Source organism: Anabrus simplex, chromosome 4, assembly GCF_040414725.1.
Source record: "Anabrus simplex isolate iqAnaSimp1 chromosome 4, ASM4041472v1, whole genome shotgun sequence".
NCBI classification, from domain to species: domain Eukaryota; kingdom Metazoa; phylum Arthropoda; class Insecta; order Orthoptera; family Tettigoniidae; genus Anabrus; species Anabrus simplex.
The window spans coordinates 407,896,283-407,919,084 of NC_090268.1; the positions used below are offsets into that span (position 1 = coordinate 407,896,283).

At 44.9% G+C, this 22,802-nt stretch overlaps 1 protein-coding gene across 1 annotated transcript in view; it reads right to left on the reverse strand.

Annotated features, from left to right (window-relative positions):
- The window catches only part of LOC136872045 (uncharacterized), a 200,889-nt gene that overhangs the window by 93,539 nt on the left and 84,548 nt on the right, over window positions 1-22,802 (reverse strand). The window contains exon 2 of the mRNA XM_067145872.2: window positions 14,917-15,033. Coding sequence (XP_067001973.2) covers window positions 14,917-15,033 — 117 coding nt within the window. The remainder of the gene's footprint in view (window positions 1-14,916; window positions 15,034-22,802) is intronic.

Consider the following 22,802-nt stretch of genomic DNA (forward strand, 5'->3'; position numbering starts at 1 on the left):
GTTTCGTGAGACCAACTGAGGAACTGTGTGATAAGAGATGCAGCGTTCCGGCACGAGAGCTACGTAATATGGCTGGTGACGTGGCACTCCACTATCCGCAGGACTTCTACCAGGACAACAGCCGTCTTGACAGGACAAAACCCTTAATGGCTGTATATGCAGTGGGCATTTCTTTTTGCTACTTGTTTAACGTCCCTCTAGCACACTGGAGGTTTGCGGTGATGGGTGTATGGAAAAGGATTGAGAAGGTAGTCCTGTCTCTTACTCGGAGGTCCCGGGTTCGATTCCCGGCCACGTCAGGGATTTTTACTGCACCTTAGGGCTGGTTCGAGGTCCACTCAGCCTACGTGATTACAATTGAAGAGCTGTCTGACGGTGAGATGGCGGACCCGGTCAAGAAAGCCAAGAATAACGACTGAGAGGATTCGTCGTGCTGACCACACGACACCTCATAATCTGCAGGTCTGCGGGTTGAGCAGCGGTCGCTTGGTAGACCAAGGCCCTTCGGGGCTCTTGCGCCATGGGGTTTGGATTGGGAAGGTAGTACCTTGGGCTTAATTAGGGTACAGCTACAGCACTTTCCTGGTGTGAAAATGGGAAATCACGGAAAAATCATCTTCAGTGTTGCCGACGGTGGGATTCGTATCTACTATCTCCCGAATGCAAGTTGACTGCTGCGCGACTCTAATCGCACGGCCAACTCGCTCGGTGGGTATATATTTTCTTTTTGAAAACCTATTCGTGTTAACTTTTACACTTTCGTCGACGCCAGGAGTAATTACGATCTCTAGGAAGGTCCTTTTATTGACCGATGTCAGCCTCGTCAAGACGAATAATAACTTTACGAAAAATAAACTAACTTCTTTCAGTGCCAGGAGGTTCCAGTAGCACTGCATAGCTTTTATTCAGGAATTTCAAACACTAATGTAAGTTTGCTGTGGAAGATTAATGAACGGAAATGTGGGCCAGAGGTGAATATTAGAGGTCTTGTGTCCAGATCAATGCACGAAAAGAACGAAACCTGGATATAATAGGGGCGAATTTCAATCACACTCAATTTGTGCTGATAAATACTGCTCAGGGCCGCACTATTTTGCTATTTGGTCTCAGTTCACTTCCTGTACTAGTTTACATGTTGCTGTTGTTGTTGTTGTTGTTGTTGTCGTCGTCGTCGTTGAAGGTTAATGTTGGAGCTTTAATCATCAGTTATGGGGACATCTGTCTAGAAACATATGTTGTTAGGGAAGGATGATTTATTATTGTGGAACCATCATCTTCCTGAATTTACAGGACAAAGTGAACTGATATATCTATCTATCTATCTATCTATCTATCTATCTATCTATCTATCTATCTATCTATCTATATAAAGCAGTATGTCTCTCTGTCCGTTCCTTATACAAATTCGTACCGTTCCTCTAATCTGAACTGACAGAGCAAATGCAACACCAAGGAGGAGTGGTTCGAAAGGGGTAAAAGTTGGGGAAAAAACAGAGGCGGCACGGACGAATAATTGATATTTATTTCAAACCGATATGCAGGTTACACAATGCGCACGGCATCGACTCAGTAGGATGTAGGACCACCGCGAGCGGCGATGCACGCAGAAACACGTCGAGGTACAGAGTCAATGAGAGTGCGGATGGTGTCCTGAGGGATGGTTCTCCATTCTCTGTCAACCATTTGCCACAGTTGGTCGTCCGTACGAGGCTGGTTCAGAGTTTGCAAACGGCGTCCAATGAGATCCCACACGTGTTCGATTGGTGAGAGATCCGGAGAGTACGCTGGCCACGGAAGCATCTGTACACCTCGTAGAGCCTGTTGGGAGATGCGAGCAGTGTGTGGGCGGGCATTATCCTGCTGAAACAGAGCATTGGGCAGCCCCTGAAGGTACGGGAGTGCCACCGGCCGCAGCACATGCTGCACGTAGCGGTGGGCATTTAACGTGCCTTGAATACGCACTAGAGGTGACGTGGAATCATACGCAATAGCGCCCCAAACCATGCTGCCGCGTTGTCTAGCGGTAGGGTGCTCCACAGTTACTGCCGGATTTGACCTTTCTCCACGCCGACGCCACCCTCGTCTGCGGTGACTATCACTGACAGAACAGAAGCGTGACTCATCGGAGAACACGACGTTCCGCCATTCCCTCATCCAAGTCGCTCTAGCCCGGCACCATGCCAGGCGTGCACGTCTATGCTGTGGAGTCAATGGTAGTCTTCTGAGCGGACGCCGGGAGTGCAGGCCTCCTTCAACCAATCGACGGGAAATTGTTCTGGTTGATATTGGAACAGCCAGGGTGTCTTGCACATGCTGAAGAATGGCGGTTGACGTGGCGTCCGGGGCTGCCACCGCTTGGCGGCGGATGGGCCGATCCTCGCGTGCTGACGTCACTCGGGCTGCGCCTGGACCCCTCGCACGTGCCACATGTCCCTGCGCCAACCATCTTCGCCACATGCGCTGCACCGTGGACACATCCCTATGGGTATCGGCTGCGATTTGACGAAGCGACCAACCTGCCCTTCTCAGCCCGATCACCATACCCCTCGTAAAGTCGTCTGTCTGCTGGAAATGCCTCCGTTGACGGCGGCCTGGCATTCTTAGCTATACACGTGTCCTGTGGCACAAGACAACACGTTCTACAATGACTGTCGGCTGAGAAATCACGGTACGAAGAGGGCCATTCGCCAACGCCGTGTCCCATTTATCGTTCGCTACGTGCGCAGCACAGCGGCGCATTTCACATCATGAGCATACCTCAGTGACGTCAGTCTACCCTGCAATTGGCATAAAGTTCGGACCACTCCTTCTTGGTGTTGCATTTGCTCTGTCAGTCAGTGTATATAGAGTATAATGTCGATCCCAAGTAGTAGGGAAAAGGCCAGTAAGGAGAATTAGAAGAAGAAGATTACCATGATATTTAAAATTATATTGTAAACATTTCACAAGTTGTATATAGATGAATTTAAGGGAAGTCCAAGAGTCTTTTCTTTGCCACTTAGGAATAAATAAATAAATAAATAAATAAATAAATAAATAAATAAATAAATAAATCTCGATCGTCTGAGTGGAAAGCCAGCAGTTAAGCCTCGCGCTGATCATGGCCGTCCCCTTCCTACAGATTAAATAAAATAAGTCCTTGTTTATGAATATTAATGGAGGATGGTGGGGTGATTATTGTTTTAAGAGGAAGTACAGCGGGATAGCCATCCTCTATTAACACTAATCGGAAGGGAAAAAGTAGAGTGTGCTGATTCTTCGAAAAATGAAGGTATCGGCCAAAGAAAGACAAACGCCATGAAGGGAGTGAAAATGAAAGACTCCCTAGGCCTCGAGTGCTCTAATACCGTCGCGGTCGAAAAAAAAACAAGAGTTGACCAAGGGTGGTCGGATAGGAGAGATGGAAGTGAGGAGCCTGGCACAAGTAAGTGGAAGTAATGCCACGACTCAGGTAAGGGCCCTGTGGTCACCAACCCACGCTCCCAAGTTGAGAGCGCCTGAGGCCCCTTTTAGTCGCCTCTTACGACAGGCAGGAGATACCGTGGATGTTATTCTATTAGCCCCACCCACAGGGTAACAGTCAACAGGTTGGTACAAGTGGACGCTATACTAGACTCAGATAGCGGTCCTGTGATCGCCAACCCTCGCTCCCCAGCTCAGAGCCCCTGAGGCCCCACTTGCGCAATTACAATTGGCTTTACGTCGCACCGACACAGATAGGCCTTGTGGCGATGATGGTACAGGAAAGGGTTAGGAGTGGGAAGGACGCGGTCGTGGCTTTAATTAAAGTACAGCCCCTGCATTTGCCTGGTGTGAAAACGGGAAACCGCGGAAAACCACTTTTAGGGCTGCCGACAGTGGGGTTCGAACCCACGCGACACGCAGGGGTACCTATGTTGTACTCTAGTGCTCCCACCCACAAGACACAAAAATCTCTGTACTGTAGATGTGTCTGTTCAACAAGCAAGTCCCTCAGTCCGCACCATATATACGTAATATTTCCACAAGAGGACAACACAGCCTCAAGGACCGGCTGAGTTCACGTCTTAATATAGAGAAACTTTTACTACGCCATGTGCATTTTATGGTCGGTCAGTCCCGGTATTCCAATTCCAGCGAGGTGGACCTTGCTATACTTCCTTATAGAGCTGCAGCGTAGGACGAACCAGTCTGCCATCATGACGCACACTACCAGACATAGCCTATTCACATTACACCTCCGTAATATTCCAAATGACAAAATCAATATTACAGTGCGCTGTCGGATGTCTTTTGTCCTGTTAAACTGCCGAGGTCATTGCCAATGATGTCACGCAAAACGTGACGTCACTATAAGATTGTCGTCTCTGGATATGACATCCCTTTATCCCTTTAATCGCGGGTAAATAGCCTGAGTGTTCTGCTCGATTGTTCATTCATCATGTCTACATATAGCAATGTGTGTCAGAGACCGCTCGAAGGTAAGGTTGAGTATAAAGCAGCGAGCAATGTCCTCGAGTACTGGCAATGGTGATCAATTAATCAATGAACACTGATCTGCATTGCTGTTTGTTGCTTACGTAGTCTTTTCTTAAATAATTGCAAAGAATGTGGAAGTTTATTGAACATCTCCCTTGGTAAATTATTCCAGTCCCTAACTCCTCTTCCCATAAATTAATATTTGCCCCAATTTGTCCTCTTGCATTCGAACTTTATCTTCATGTTGTGATATTTCCTACTTTTTAAAACACCACTCAAACTTATTCGCCTGTAATATCATTCGTTCTATTGACTCAGTTTGTGTTTGTATACTTTACTGTGTTTTTAAAAATATTAATTTGAATGATGTCCACCTTTGCGATGTAGTGGTTAGTGTGATTAGCTGCCACCCCCAGAGGCCCGGGTTCGATTCCCGGCTCTGCCACGAAATTTGAAAAGTGGGACGACGGCTGGAACGGGGTCCACTCAGCCTCAGGAGGTCAACTGAGTAGAGGGGGGTTCGATTCCCTCCTCAGCCATCCTGGAAGTGGTTTTCAGTGGTTTCCCATTTCTCCTCCAGGAAAATGCCGGGATAGTACCTAACTTAAGGCCACGGCCGCTTCCTTCCCTCTTCCTTGTCTATCCCTTCCAGTCTACCCATCCCCTCACAAGGCCCCTGTTCAGCAAAGCAGGTGAGGCCGCCTGGGTGAGGTACTGGTCCTCCTCCCCAGTTGTATTCCCCGATCCAAAGTCTCAAGCTCCAGGACACTGCCCTTGAGGTGGTATAGGTGGGATCACTCGCTGAGTCCGAGGGAAAGACCAACCCAGGAGGTTAAACGGACTAAGAATGAAAGAAAGCATTTGAATGATATATATTACTGCCTTATTCTATCGTAATCTGTATTTTCTATAAGTTTATCAGAAAATAAGGCATTGCAAATTAGATCCCCTGAATATTTTAAATTCATATTAATTTTTCATCATCATTCGTTTTAAATTGTGGTTAGTGGTTACGTTTTAAAATTTTAACTATCTTGTCATTCGTTCCACCTCGTACTAGTAGGGGCCGATGACCTAGATGTTAGGCCCCTTTAAACAACAAGTATTATCATCACGAATGACATTCCACGCCATCTCTCCACTGACAGTCCGTGTCCTTTCTACCAAGTCTACCCAGCTCAAACTTCGCAACATTTTCGTAACGCTGCTGTTTGGCCGGAAATCACCCAGAACAAATCGAGCTGCTTTTCTTTGGATTTTTCCTATTCTAGAAACACGTAATCCTGGTGAGGGTTCCATACATTAGAACTACACTCTTACCAGAGACTTACATGCCCATCGTGGTCGTTTTAAAGTAACGGCGAATCCAGCTCCTTAGGACGCCCCTGTTCTCTTATTTCTTTTAATAATACATTTTTTTTGTCTTGCTATTTGCTTTACGTCGCACCGACACAGATAGGTCTTACGGCGACGATGGGACAGGAAAGGGACAGGAAAGGCCTAGGAATGGGAAGGAAGCGGCCGTGGCCTTAATTAAGGTACAATCCCACCATTTGCCTGGTGTGAAAATGGGAAACCACGGAAAACCATCTTCAGGGCTGCCGACAGTGGGATTCGAACCCACTATCCCGGATGCGAGCTCACAGCTTCGTGCCCTTAACCGCACGGCCAACTCGCCCGGTCTTAGTAATACAGAACTCAAAGTGTTGTGGTATCAGAATTTTTATTATGGTTTTTCTTTTCTTTCTTTTTTTTTTTGTTGCTATTTTTCGGGGCGTCGACCCATGCCCCTACTGGCACCATATTGTTATGAACTTGCGTGTATTTGGAATGGCGGTAGTGTGGAATGTTGTGTGTGAGGAAAGGAAGATTAATTAAAAACCCCTGACCCAGCCGGGAATTGAACCCGGGGCCGTCGGGTGACAGGCGGGCGCGTTGCCCCCTACACAATGGGGCCGGACTGGTACTGTATCTCTTAGCCAGTCGTCACGCAGTCGCGAATAAATCGAGCTCTAAGTAATCAATCAAATCACTGGTCAATGAACTCCATATACGAGTGTCGCCCACGTGGCAAATTCTCAATCAATTGTTTACCTAGATTTTTCTTAAACATTTTCAAAGAACCTGAAAATTTATCGAATATTTCCCTTGATAAATGATTCTAATCCCTTACTCCTCGTCGTATACATGAATGTTTTCCCCAATTTGTCTCTTGAATTCGAACTTTTTTTATATTATGATTCTTCCTACTTTTAAAATCGCCGCACAAGCTTATTCGTACACTAATGTCATTCCACGCCACCTCTCCACTGAGAGCTCGGAACATACCATATATTACTTACCAGTCTCAGGTGGTAAGGTGGTGGTGATTACTGTTTTAAGAGGAAGCGCAAATACTCAACCATCATCTATATAGGCCCTAACACTAATCAGAAAAAGCAATTGAAAGGATCCGACACTTCAAAGAATGAAGGTATCGGCCAAAGAAAGACAAGGGCCATTAAGGGCGTGAACATTAAAGACTCCTATGCCTCGCAACCTAATACCGTCTGGATCGGAAAAGAACAAGAGTTGACCAAGGGAGGTCAGAAAGGACAGATGAAAGGTGAGAGGCCTGGCGCAAGTAAGTGGAACAAAATCCACGACACAGCTAAGAGCCTCATGGTCACCAAATAACGCCCCCAAATTGAGAGCCTCTGGGGCCCCTTTTATTCGCCTCTTACGACAGGCAGGGGATACCGTGGATGTTATTCTACACCCCCCCACCCACAGGGGGAAGCCACTCTGATTTCCAGGACGCCAAGATGGTTCAACGTAGCTGAGAACTAATGTCAGTAGGAGGTGCCCCACCTTCCATAAGATTATTTTTACTTATCTCCCAAACACCCTGTATTCTCACTCAAACTTAACCTGCGTAATACAATGCAAGGAAATGCATGCTGCACATTCTGTTGACAAATCAGCTTACACTATAAAGCAGAGTGCATTAGATTATTCAAGTATGACGACCTTGAGGCACGCAACGCACTGTGGAGAGGTAGTTATCAGTTATCACTTTATGACTCCTATCTAAAACCCTGCATGTTATACTGTAGCTGTACTTCATACAAACATCGAGAATAAATTTACACATCCCGACCTTCATTGGAAGTGAATATCTACATTGATCAGAGGGCCTACTGTCGCTCCACAGTAAACAACACTGTCCGGTCACGCAACAGAAGAATCTGCACGCTAAGAAGCGGACACGTTCTTTAACACAATTCAGTGAGAGCATTCACCTGAAAAAATTATTAACTAATCATCTTCCACTTCAAATATTTCTACACGTACCTGTTTATTAATTTTAGGTTTGTGTATCATGGAACTTTTTTTTCTTTTTTTCTTTTTTTTTTGCAAGTTGCTTTACGTCGCACTGACACAGATAGGTCTTATGGCGACGATGGGACAGGAAGGGGCTAGGAGTGGGGTGGGAAGGAAGGGGGCCGTGGCCTTAATTAAGGTACAGCCCCAGCATTTGCCTGGTGTGAAAATGGGAAACCACGGAAAACCATCTTCAGGGCTGCCGACAGTGGGGTTCGAACCCACTATCTCCCGAGTACTGGACACTGGCCGCACTTAAGGACTGCAGCTATCGAGCTCGGTTATCATGGAACTAGACGAGGCCACAGAGCTAGTCACAAACACAAGATTGTGGAGAATGAAAATCCACAGCCTGTTTCCAGTCATTCAACCGGGTCAGGAATGGAATGAATGAAGCCCCCGTCTAGAGGCGAGGATAGAAATAGTGCCGGCTGCCGAACATTGTTGCACTCCTCTGGGGCAATGATTAACGACTGACAGATGAAATGAAATTATACTGGAGAGTGTTGCTGGAATGAAAGATGATAGGAAAAACAGGAGAACCCGGAGAGAAAACTGTCCCGCTTCCAATTTGTCCAGCACATATCTCTTGGACACGAACTGTTTTGACCGACCGATCGACACGGCTTGTGGGGAATACTCACTCCCTATGCTCGGCCTCGGTCGGTTTCGCGCAGTTCGGACACGCTCCGTTCCGCCTCCAGTGTGAAAGCTGCCTGAGTTATGGCGCCCACGCTGTTGGAACTACAGCCGAGCGCATCTACTACACCAGTGGCGGAAATCTTTCAAACCCATATCGACTAGATAAGAGCCTCCGTGGCTCAGACGGCAGCGCGTCGGCCTCTCACCGCTGGATACCGTGGTTCAAATCCCGGTCACTCCATGTGAGATTTGTGCTGGACAAAGCGGAGGTGGGACAGGTTTTTCTCCGGGTACTCCGGTTTTCCCTGTCATCTTTCATTCCAGCAACACTCTCCAGTATCATTTCATAGCATCTATCATTCATTAATAAATCACTTTGGGAGTGGCGACCCCATCGTACTAACAGCCTATATCCGCGTCATTCATTACCTCCCTGACCCGGTCAAAGACTGGAAAACAGGTTGTAGGTTTTCATTTTCATCGACTAGATAATGAGCCTCCATGGCTCAGGCGGCAGCACGCCGGTCTCTCACCGCTGGGTTCCGTGGTTCAAATCCCGGTCACTCCATGTGAGATTTGAGCTATCCTCGCCGCTAGATGGGGGCTTCATTCATTCCATTCCTGACCCGGTCGAATGACTGGAAACAGGATGTGGATTTTCGTTTCATCTACTAGATACCCATCACACGGTACGCATTCTAGGTCGAGACCCCGAAACATTTAAAATGCAAGGAGAAGACTTTGTTTATATACGACACCGCTGGGAATTGTATCATGAAATCAGCTGATATATCATAAACCGCGCATGCGCATTACTAATCTTTAATTTCGTCCGCTACAAAGCTGGGAGGGGCGAAGGCTCGCTGTTTATAATATGGAATAGGCCTATTTCATTTGTTGTTTTTTAAATTATGATAATCGCAGGTCGCCGTCAAGTTTATAAAGTTCATTCAGTTATGGTGTTTTACTGGGAAGCAATGAAGGAGGAAATTGTTAAAATTTGTGTAATGTTAACCTTTAATTCAAATCTATGAACAAAACTCCAAGCATTTGTGGCTATAAATCACGTAGTTTTTGCAATGTCATTATATTTTTGGTTTGTTTTCTTTTAGACTACATTATTGAAACTACTACAGGTCACTTGGAACAAATCCACAGATTGGCATGGAAATTAGTTGCTATGTTTGGCTCTACATACTTTTGCGAACATAGTCATGCTACAGAGTAAAACTGTGCTACTCAAACAGTCTTCCGTGGCATCACTAAGTTGCGCGGCTCCACGCTTGCTGGTCCAAGGGGTGCCGGGTTCGACTCCCGGCCGGGTCAGGGATTTTAACCTTCACTGATTCACTCCGATGACTCGGGACCTCGGTGTGTGTGTGCCGTCTTTAGCATTATAATTCATTATAGATAGAGTCCCATTCTTACAGACGCGCAAGTAGCCTTAAGGCGTCAACCTGCAACCTCTAAGTTGGTGAAATGTCACGAGGCGTTCTAAGTGAAGAAAGGACATTTTTATTTTGTTGGATTATTTTTTAAAGGCTGATTTTTGTAATTCTTGAATTCTTTCTGTACTTCACAAAATGTGCGGTACATACACTTCACTCCCGCCTGTCTCTTTCCGACTCTCCCTCTCTCTTTCGGGGCTCGCTCTCAGAACTGAGAGTCTGGGGCTACTCTGGGCCAAGTACGGGGGAACAGCCCACTTACATGATCTGGCCTACAGGGCAAATGAAGAACTGATTGCAAGAAACACAAAATTATCATTTTTTGAGAAAATGAGTTTTCAGTACCGCTAATACATAGTATATAGCCATAAATGATTAGTTCTTATTTTGGCACTAGAAGGAATTATACGTTCATTTTAATAATTTTGAGAGGAAGACATAGGTAATAACAGGAATTATGTCCGGCTCCATGGCCAAATGGTTGGCGTGCTGGCCTTTGGTCACAGGGTTCCCGGGTTCGATTCCCGGCAGGGTCGGGAATTTTAACCATCATTGGTTAATTTCGCTGGCACGGGGGCTGGGTGTATGTGTTGTCTTCATCATCATTTCATCCTCATCACGGCGCGCAGGTCGCCTACGGGAGTCAATTCAAAAGACCTGCACCTGGCGACCCGAACTTGTCCTCGGGCACTCCCGGCACTAAAAGCCATACTCCATTTCATTACCGGAATTATCAATTTCTTACACTCAGTTTTGAGCAAGATAGCAGGGAGGCAAGAAGGGACTGTGGCTGTGTCTACTTTAGATATTGATACAGTTAACGTTGTAATTGTGTTCATATAAGTTACTTATTTTAGTGTACTGTTATGAAAATAAGTCTTCTTTTTTTTAGCAACTAGTAACCTATGTATTTTGATCCTCCTTTATAAGGCCGGCGTTGGAGAGTGGGCCTCGGCCCACAGGTGGCCACGGCTGGTCCGTGATCCGACAGCTCTGCACTCCGTCCGACCAACCGAGCAGAGGAGGGGTGGCCACAACTCTACCGTGGCTCCACGCCTCCGTATTTGGGAGACGGAGAGCGGCTGGTCCGCACCGTCGGCTGTCCTGAGAATGCTTTTCCGTGGTTTTCCATTCTCCTACACTAAGGCGAATGCCGGCACAGTTCCTAGTATAGGTCACGGCCGCCAACCTTCTCATTTTCTCAGCACATCTTTTTCACCGACACAAATCTCCTGGCCTGAGAGACTGCGTTATCGTCTAGGAGACCCGCCGACCCCTTCACAGACGGAATCAAAACTGTGTAGTAGTAGTAGTCGTACAGTAGTCGTTTATACCTTACAGTTCTTTATAAAATGTGTAGGCTTTTGTTCTTATGAATTTATTTTTTTTCAATATAGGGAACAATTATTGGAACTTAACCTGTTAAAGGTATTAAAAGACCGAGCGACTTGGCCGTGCGGTTAGGCGCGCGCAGCTGTCAGCTTGCATTCGGGAGATAGTGGGTTCGAACCCCACTGTCGGTAGCCCTGAAGATGGTTTACCGTGATTTCCCATTTTCACACCACGAACCTACTACGCTGGCGTAGCAAGGGGAGAGGTGATACTTCCACGTGGTGCGTCCCAGGTGGCGGATAGGGGGTCCTAACCGGCTTGGCGGCGGACTTGAGGGAAATAAAATACCTCTCGCGGACCAAACACACAACCCCCTGTGGGTGGGGGACGCAGACGAAGAAACACCCAAGGGTATCCCCTGCCTGTCGTAAGAGACGACTACAAGGGGCAACCAAGGGATGATTGTATTAGAACCATGAAACTATGTGAGGAACACCATAGGTTTGCATTGCCTGTAAATGGCGCCGCAATGTGCCAAACACCATGGGTCTGTATTAGATGTGCGAATTTCCCCTGTGAGTAGTATCACAATGTGTGGAATACCGCGTGTCTACGCTGCTTTTGATTAGTACCGCAACATGACAAATACCATGGTTCTACTTTCCTAGCGATAAGTACCATTATGAGGGGCCGATGACTTGGATTTTGGACCCCTTTAGACTGTAAAATCATCGATTCAGTATTGTGCTTTACAAGCAGTCCCTTCCTCAGTAATACTGTTGTTTGACGCGTTTCTGGGAATGTGGGGCATTGCGGGTCAGATCCACTGATTGCTTTAAATTCATATCCATCCATTCATTCTTCGTCCTCGCGTTTTGAATTCTGGTCAGTGGAGGATTTTGGACTTTTAATTTGTTATTACATTTCGTGTCATTTCGTACCATTAGGGGCCGATGACCTAGATGTTAGGCCCCTTTAAACAACAGGCATCATCATCATCATCACCACTTTCACACCAGGTAAATTCTGGGGCTGTACCTTAATTTAGGTCACGTCCGCTTTCTTACCACTCCTAGGTCTTTCCTATCCCATCTTCGCCATGAAACCTGTCTGTGTCGGTGCGACGTAAAGCAAATTGTAAAAAAAAAAAAATGTAATAACAATAGATGAAGAAAAATAGGAAAGAAATATTATAAAAATAAGTATTTTACGTGGTGAGGCGTATCTTTCAAGATCTGGAAAATATATTCCAGCAAGGACCGCAGCCCCGGATTGTTCACGTAAGAGAAAACGCACATCACAGTTCTCCAAATAAGTAAAAGGGAACATTCTAGAAGCATTCCTGAATGAACAACAACAACAACAACAAGACAGGGACGTGTCATATTCTGATTGAAACGACTTTCTCTTTCAAATTGTAATCATAATATACCATAAATATGAATGTACGACAGAAATTTGTAATAAATCCTAGCTATTTTCACAGAATAATTTCGGATTTTTTCAAAAATATGCTGAGTGGAAGAAACAGATATATCCAACATTTCATTTTAAAATTCACTGATATTTCTCTACAAGCCATTAGTAGTCTGGAAATCTGCAAAATGGCACAAACTAAACCCTACATTCATACTATGTAAAAGTATGTCATGGTTTTAATGATTCAAATGACGTAAAAAGTTTTCCCTCTAAAGTTTAATTTTGGTCATTACCTGAATCTTGCAATCAGGACCTCAATTATCAATATCACTATTTTAAAGCAGTCTGTTGCTATTCTTAGACATAACGTTTACGGCACAAGTTAAATCTGAAACTATCCTTTCATGAACTGAAGCCAAAATTTGTTATTCTGTGTCTTAATGGCAAGATGAAAGTGATTATCCACAGCCTGTTTCCAGTCATTCGACCGGGTCAGGAATGGAATGAATGAAGCGAGGGTAGGAACAGTGCCGGCTGTCGAATGATTATTGACTAACAGGTGAAATGATATTGTAGGATGTTGCTGGAATAAAAGATGACAGTAAAAAACGGAGTAACCGGAGGAAAACCTGTCCTGCCTCCGCTTTGTTCAACAGTGTCGCCTCAATATCCGAGTCTCAGAAAATCCGACTTCCAGAGGACGGTTTAATAAGGCAGTTTGATACTGGAAGGGGAGTCTCAAAATATCCGAATTTTCAATGGTTTTAAAACACCCTGCAAGTATTCAATATTTTTTTGTTACAAAAACACAAAAGGTTCATAGCACCGGGACTGCGTGCACTTTTCTAAAAGTGGTGCCTCAGTCTCGAGGTGAGCCTGCCGTATAGCCTCCTACAAGCACATACGACAGGGGAGCAGTAGACCCACGGATGCCATGAACCCGCGCAGTCAGGCCTAGTTCCATCTTCATATATGTGGCCATTGCTTTGTCGTACATGTACAATCCTGCAGCCTAGAAAGTTGATCATCTACAAATTTTACTTTGAAAACATTTACATTTTTTTCGTCAGAATAATAATAATAATCGAATGGCCTCAGGTACCGTGTGCAGACATTTCGATTTGACGCCATCTGGCTGTCTGCTCGTCAATTTCGACGTTCCGTTTTTACTCTAGGTCCGCTAGATGGCAGACAGAGTAAACCGGATCTCTCTTGGGCGTCTATGGCTGAGATTTAATTACTTTTGTCGGGTAAATACCAAATGTATCACCAGAGATCTTTTACATGCCGACATCGTACGACATGGAGTGTCGAATGGACTTTTTTCTGCCTTTCAAAAATCCGACTACCTCTGCCGGGTTTGAACCCGCTATCTTGGGATTCGGAGGCCGACACTCTACCACGGATCCACAGAGGCAGCTCTTTTTCGTCAGAATGTCAGCTTGATGGCGTAAGAGATTGGTTCTCAAAGAGAATCGATGTCTCCAATTTCCTCATATTTAGCAGTAGAACTTCTGATTCCTTCGTCTAAAAACTTGCAATATTTATTTCTTCTCTTCGAACCTTCGAGATTCATATCCACCCTGGTTATAAGAAAATCAGATGTTCTAGCTTCTTTTTTTCAAACAAGATACCAACCCCTTGAAGCGGGGATGAGGTCTTTTTTATCGGACGGTTGACCTTAGAAATCCAACCTTCAACAGCATTGTTTGTTTTGTGTCGTTTTCCATGACAATTCCACAGCTCAATTGGCATTGGTGGATTGTCTAGCTACTGGTTGTCGAAGTGATCTGATACTTTTTCAAACAAAACGAATATAAATACAAATTCATCCTCAGTGTAGCGACATACGGGCACTCAGCTAGGAAACTTAAAAATGGTGTGTTTTAGTCCCTTTCTTCTAAGCAGCTACTTAAATTTCTCGGATATTTTGAGACTCATTACCTTATTTATTTTAGCTGAATTTTTCTTGCGGATATTTTGATACTGTTTTCTATCAATTTCGAATTCGGATATTTTGAGACTGCACCTCTCCAACACAAATCTGACACGGAGTGACTGGGATTTCAACCACGAAACCCAACAATGAGAGGCATGGTCAGATTACTATATCAAATAAATAACACAACATTTGTATTATTCGTAACACGATCACAACGGATATGTTTTAATTTTCCTGACGATAATTTTTCACTTTGTTGAAGAGTGTAGTTTCGAGAATAGGCTGCAGCAATAAAAGGCAAATCTTTCCTACCTGTGATGCTTCCCACGCGAATTTGTTCCATTCCTCCATGGAAAGAGGCTTCTCTGGTTTCTGCGGCAAAGGCCTCTGCAGGTGAGTAGGCAGCTGTGAATTTTCTCGCTGCCATCTCTGGAAACAGGAGAAACAAACTTATGAGAAAGACAATACAGTAATTGTATTCCTTCTCCCTCAATACTATCTACACAAATAAAATAATTATTTTGTCTGTACACTTCAAATTTCGTATGAGGTCGAGCTCACAAATACTTTTTATTTTTATTTATTTATTTATTTATTTATTTATTTATTTATTTATTTATTTATTTATTTATTTATTTATTTATTTATTTATTTATTTACACTGACTGACAGTGACAATGCAACACCAAGGAGGAGTGGTTCGAAAGGGATGAAAGTTGGGGGAAAAACAGAGTCGGCACGGAAGAATAATTGATGTTTATTTCAAACCGATATGCAGGTTACACAATGCGCACGGCATCGACTCAGTAGGATGTAGGACCACCGCGAGCGGCGATGCACGCAGAAACACGTCGAGGTACAGGGTCAATAAGAGTGCGGATGGTGTCCTGGGGGATGGTTCTCCATTCTCTGTCAACCATTTGCCACAGTTGGTCGTCCGTACGAGGCTGGGGCAGAGTTTGCAAACGGCGTCCAATGAGATCCCACACGTGTTCGATTGGTGAGAGATCCGGAGAGTACGCTGGCCACGGAAGCATCTGTACACCTCGTAGAGCCTGTTGGGAGATGCGAGCAGTGTGTGGGCGGGCATTATCCTGCTGAAACAGAGCATTGGGCAGCCCCTGAAGGTACGGGAGTGCCACCGGCCGCAGCACATGCTGCACGTAGCGGTGGGCATTTAACGTGCCTTGAATACGCACTAGAGGTGACGTGGAATCATACGCAATAGCGCCCCAAACCATGATGCCGCGTTGTCTAGCGGTGGGGCGCTCCACAGTTACTGCCGGATTTGACCTTTCTCCACGCCGACGCCACACTCGTCTGTGGTGACTATCACTGACAGAACAGAAGCGTGACTCATCGGAGAACACGACGTTCCGCCATTCCCTCATCCAAGTCGCTGTAGCCCGGCACCATGCCAGGCGTGCACGTCTATGCTGTGGAGTCAATGGTAGTCTTCTGAGCGGACGCCGGGAGTGCAGGCCTCCTTCAACCAATCGACGGGAAATTGTTCTGGTCGATATTGGAACAGCCAGGGTGTCTTGCACATGCTGAAGAATAGCGGTTGACGTGGCGTGCGGGGCTGCCACCGCTTGGCGGCGGATGCGCCGATCCTCGCGTGCTGACGTCACTCGGGCTGCGCCTGGACCCCTCGCACGTGCCACATGTCCCTGCGCCAACCATCTTCGCCACAGGCGCTGCACCGTGGACACATCCCTATGGGTATCGGCTGCGATTTGACGAAGCGACCAACCTGCCCTTCTCAGCCCGATCACCATACCCCTCGTAAAGTCGTCTGTCTGCTGGAAATGCCTCCGTTGACGGCGGCCTGGCATTCTTAGCTATCCACGTGTCCTGTGGCACACGACAACACGTTCTACAATGACTGTCGGCTGAGAAATCACGGTACGAAGTTGGCCATTCGCCAACGCCGTGTCCCATTTATCGTTCGCTACGTGCGCAGCACAGCGGCGCATTTCACATCATGAGCATACCTCAGTGACGTCAGTCTACCCTGCAATTGGCATAAAGTTCTGACCACTCCTTCTTGGTGTTGCATTTGCTCTGTCAGTCAGTGTATTTCAAAAGAGGCACCTGAGCCAAGGCTCATAATGGTGCAACACAGTTAATAACATTTGGCAACAGAGATGAGATTTGAGAACATCAGCTTCTAGGACAAAAATATAATACACTGTAGGCCTACAATGAATTATAATATGAAGGTATCATTGTGATAGAAACCAAATATGAACATCAGTGATGTAGTATACTAAACTGGTACTCTATATGCTTGACATCTTTACTTTTAGGAAATTAACAAGCTTGGTTTTAAAGATTGGTAATTTAGTAACTTCTCGAATATGCTCAGGAAGGCTATTGAAAAACTTTGCAGAGTGGCATAGAGAATTAGTGCCATACTTAGTAGACTTTGATGATTTACAGTGAATTTTAGCAGATTCTCTTGTACTGTATGAATGTGTAACAGAATTCAAGTTGCAAAGTGTGTTGGAATGAGGTCGTCCATTTTTTAATTTATACAACATAATAGCTGAAGCTTTTTTACGAAGACTATATAGTGACAGCACATTACAATACTGGTAGACCTGTATGGTTGGTATTAAGGTGGATCAACAATCAGTGATACGGGAAGTTCCGAGAGGTGGTGTTGGTGATCATTGTTTGAAGAGGAAATACACCTAGGCAAACCACCCTCTATTAAAACTAATCAGTAGAGTTGCGAAGTTGAGGAAAAGTCCTTTTTTTAATTTCTGGAGTGTCCGAAGACGAGGCCGAACCTAATAACTTAAATGTTCATTCTGGGTAATTGTAGGCCAGTGGACGGTGGGTTTTATTTGCACTTTTCTACTCTTTTCGTCGGTTTTTTGGCTTATATGTACTTTTTAGCTTTTTTATAGGTCTTAAAGGCATTTTTTCCCCAGCTTCACCTTCTTTTGAATGTGTACAGCTCATTCTCAATTCGAATTATCATTAGTTCATCCATCACCTTCTAAACACCTTTTCTCTAGTAAGAGAGAAAATGAAATGAAAAGAAAATGAAATGAAACTGAAATGAAAAGATGAAAATAATGCTTAAAAAAATCCAGGAGTATCAAATTATGTGCAAGCTAAGTGAAATATTGAAAGGAGAAAATGTTGATGTGAGTGTTTTTGAAGAGGAAGATCTCACTTGCTTCATGTATGAACCTTAACATCTGTTGATGTGGAAAGAAGTTTATCGATGTTACGCAAAGTGCTGTCCGAAAACCGACGATCCTTTAGACCTAAGAACCTGGAGATGACTATTGTGATACACTACAAAGCCAACTGAGGTAAGGTTTCCGCATTCCAGTTTCTGTAACCCTAGTGTGGTTGAGCCAAATATGACTGCAGTAGGCTAATACTAATTTCAATTTCTTTCTCCAGGATGTCCATTGCGGGTTCCCTGAATTCATTTTAGGTGGAAAAAGCATTTCATTCTAAACTCCGCAAGTACTTTTTTTTTAACAAGTACGGAATTCTTTTCTTTAAATTATCTTAATGTAAAAATATATGTCTGAAAGAAGTAGTATTTCACTCATATATTTTTGCACTGCATGTTGCATACCACCAGAATGCTGGTGGTGATTATTGTTTCAAGACGAAGTACAACTAGGCAACCATCGTCTATATAACACTAATCAGGGGGAAAAAATGGAAGGGATCCGACACTTCGAAAAACGAAGGTATCGGCGAAAGACAGACAAAAGCCACGAAGGATGTGAAAATGAAAGACTCCCTAGGCCTCGCAAACCTAATAGCGTCGGGATCGGAAAAGAACAAGAGTTGATCAAGGTAGGTCGGATAGGATAGATGAAAGTGAGGATCTTCGCACAAGTGGAAGACACGCCAGGACTCAGCTAAGAGCCCCGTGGTCGCCAGCCCATGCTCCAAAAGTTCAGAGCCCCTAGGACCCCTATTAGTCGCCTCTTACGACAGGCAGGGGATACCGTGGGTGTTATTCAACCGCCCCCGCCCACAGGGGGACAGGACTCAGCTAAGGGCCCTATAGTTGCCAACGCGTGCTCCGAAGTTCAGAGCTCCTGGGGCCCCTTTTAGTCGCCTCTTACGACAGGCAGGGGACGCCGTGGGTTATTCTACCACCCCCACCCACAGGGGGTCGAGCAGGGGATATCGTGTGTGTTTTTCTACCGCCCCCACCCATAAGGGGAGAAAATGAAAGACTCCCTAGGCCTCGGTGCCTAATACCGTCGGAGTCGGAAAAGAACAAGAGTTGACCAAGGAAGGTCGGATAGGATAGATGAAAACGAGGAGCCTGGCACAAGTAAGTGGAAACAATGCCAGGACTCAGCTAAGGGCCCCGTGGATGCCAGCTCATGCTCCCAAGTTGAACGCCCCTGGAGCCCTTTTAGTCGCTTCTTACGACAGGCAGGGAAGACCGTGGGTGTTATTCTACCGCCCCCACCCACAGGAGATACTGGCCCGAGACACCGGGTTAGCGCATATGACTGTGCTTCACATTCGGAAGAAACGCCTGGGCATGAGAAAAATTGCATCACGATGGTTCCGCTTGATTTGACGGTAATGCAGAAATGGTTACGATACGACGCTGTTCGTAACCACTTGGAGCGCTGTGAGCGTGGAGAGGCTTTCTTACGCTCTATCATTACGCTGGATGAGACAGGTGGTGGTGGTGATTATTGTTTTAAGAGGCGAGAGAAAAAATGGAAGGGGTCCGACACTTCGAAAAATGAAGGTATCGGTTAAAGAAAGGCAAGGGCCACGAGGGGCGTGAAAATGAAAGACTCCCTAGCCCTCGGAAACCTAATAGCGTCGGGGTCAGGAAAGAACAAGAGTTGTCCAAGGAAGGTCGGATAGAATAGATGAAAGTGAGGAGCCTGACACAAGTGGAAGCAATGCCAGGACTCAGCTAAGGGCCTCGTGGTCGCCAACCCACGCTCCAGAGTTCAGAGCCCCTGGGGCCCCCTTAGTCGCCTCTTACGACAGGCAGGGGATACCGTGGGTTATTCTACTACCCCCACCCACAGGGGGAAATGGATGAGACATGGACCAAATCGTACGAGTCACAACTGAAACGCCAATGGAACGAATGGCGTCATTGGGAGTCACCATGAAGCTCTAAAGTTCGTCAGAACCCTAGCAATGTGAAACTTATAGTTATTCTCGTGTATGACTGTGATGGTGTTATCCTAACTCGTTGTGTTCCTGCACAGTAGATCGTCAATGGGCAGTATTACTGTTCATTTTCGGAACACAACCTGCGAACAGCTTTGAGAAAGAAGCGGCGACTTTCTCTGCAGAACCCACCCATCATTTTTCACGACAACGCTCGGCCGCATACAGCGCAAGCTGTGGGTGAATTGTTCGATGATCCATAGGGCTGCGAACTGCTGTACCATCCACCGTTGTCCCCCGAATTAAGCCCTTGTGACTTTGACTTGATTCCTTGGCATTGACTTCGTGGCATTCGCTTCAGAACTGTTCCGGAGATTCGTCCGGCAGTAGAACGCTCCATTCGAACTATCAACACAACAGGCGCTGCTGAAGGTATCCTATGACGGGTTGTACACAATGCTGGTGACTACTTCGAAGGACGGTAAAACTCTGCAAATTGTATCTCTTTTGTATCAGTTGCAATTAAATAGGCGCCATTATTAATGTTCCAACCCTCGTATATACTTGATAATGAAGTTCTCGCATCTTCGGGTTGTAGCCAGAATAGCAACGTCCTAGTCTTGTCTTCTAGAAAATCCACAGAGACACCAGACGAAAGCAAAATACAAGCAGAGGCCGTTACATGCCCTCAGGCCGATTAAGAGCTTCCCAGCCTGACCCACTCACCCCTTCCGGGAAATATCGAAGGTGGCTTCCAGACGGCTGGCAGTTGCAGGAGCATGTAATATTATATTACAACTATAATTCAAATGGAGAGCAGTGATTATTTTCATTTTGCTACTTGTTTAAATTCGCAGTAACACACCGAAGGTTTTCCGCGACGCAAGGATGGGAGATGGCTAGGATTGGGAAGGTAGCGGCCGTGGTCTTAATTAAGGTACAGCCCCGGTATTTGCCTGGCGTGAAAATGGGAAACCACGGAAAACCAACTTCAGGGCTGCCGACGGTGGGACTCAAACCCACCATCTCCCGAATGCAACCTCACAGCCACGAGCCTCTGACTGCACGGCCAACTAGCTTGGTTGATTTTTATTTTCGACAGTACGGACTACACTGAGTATTTAATTAGTGGACGTTCTGACACCAGACATTTCGACAATGATATTATCTTGACACCGCCGGCAACCCTGAAGATGATTTTCGGTGGTTTCTCATTTCCACGTCAGGCAAATGCTGGTGCTGTGAAGGTGGTGGTGGTGGTGATTATTGTTTTAAGAGGAAGTACAACTAGGCAACCATCCTCTATATAACACTAATAAGAGGGGAAAATGGAAGGGATTCGACACTTCGAAAAATTAAGATATCGGTTAAAGAAAGACAAGCGCCACGAAGGGCGTGAAAATGAAAGACTCCCTAGCCCCCGCAAACCTAAGTCGGAAAAGAACAAGAGTTGACCAAGAGAGTTCAGACAGGATAGATGAAAGTGAGGAGCCTGGCACAAGTAAGTGGAAGCAATGCCAGGACTCAGCTGAGTGCCCCGTGGTCACCAACTCACGCTCCAAAGTTCAGAGCCCTTGGGGCCCCTTTTAGTCGCCTCTTACGACAGGCAGGGGATACCGGGGTGTTATTATACCGCCCCCACCCACAGGGGGTGGTGTGGTGCTGTGAAGGCCACGGTCGCTACCTTCCCGGTCCTATAATAATAATAATAATAATAATAATAATAATAATAATAATATAAACGTGAATATATCTACTAATTACTACTTCAGTCCTATTTTTCACCGGAAGTATATACCTGATTTCTTCTAATAGGCGTAGTCTGTAGTTTGGCCGTCTTCATAATTTATTCCCTTTCATCATTCCTCTCTTTCTCATCCTTAAGAAGTCTTGCATGTCGAAAAGGCATTCATTTCGCTAGAATGACGAATTAATGACAACACATTTTAGTTATAATAATAATAATAATAATAATAATAATAATAATAATAATAATAATAATAATAATAATAATAATAATAATAATACCTCTCCCTATTGGTAGGCAATACTTCTTAACTCCTGGAGGCAGTGTAGTCTCTCGGAAACAGGCAGAACTTTATGAAATGCCTTAATTTTCTACTTGATTAAGATACAATTTTGCCAGAAAGTTTAGGGACACGCTATAATTTGAAGGCAGGGGACCCTGTCGCTATATTGTTAGGTTAAATAACAATATTTTTAGCTGTTAACTAACAATGGGACACGAGTATTGTTTTGCCCAAACAAGACATTTCCACGACGGTGGGTACTCCTTCCAGAAAATGTTATAGATTTTTAAGCAAGCAAAAAATATTGACTTTTTTGTCAATAGAATGCAAAATTACTGAATAACTAATTGTGATACAAGCTTCATTTATTACTGGATTTATTCTAACACTCTATTTTAAATTAGTAAGGGTGAAATATGCCTTTGAAAATCATTTCGTAAATGGCCCACGAATTTTTGTGAGTTCTGTGTTTGTTTAGACAAGACTGGGGGAAATCATGGTACACGTTGTTTGATATAACTTTCGAATGGAAGCACCTAGCACATGCGGAACATGTCTCTCCTACAGAGCGTATCCCATGGAATGCTACTGTACAAACCGCAGTGTGCTAGATTATTCCATTCAAATGTTATATTAAACAACGTATACCATGATTTCCCCCACTTTTGCCTAGAAAAAACAAAACTCAGAAAATGCTTGGCCATTTGCAAAATAATTTTCCAAGGCATATTTTATCCATGCTAATTTAAAATATAGAGTGTCAGAAACAATCCAGCAATAAATCAAAATTACATCACAATTAGTTATTCAGTAATTTTGCATTTAATTGCCAAAAAAGTCAAAATTTTTCGCTTGCTCAAAAATCTATAAAATATTCTAGGAGTACCCATCGTCGTGGAAACGCCTTGTTTGCGCGAAACAAATACTCGTGTCCCATTGATAGTTAACAGTTTAAAATATTGTCATTTAATCAAATAATATAGCGACAGGGTCCCCTATGTTAAAATTATAGCGTCCCTAAACTTTCTGGCAAAA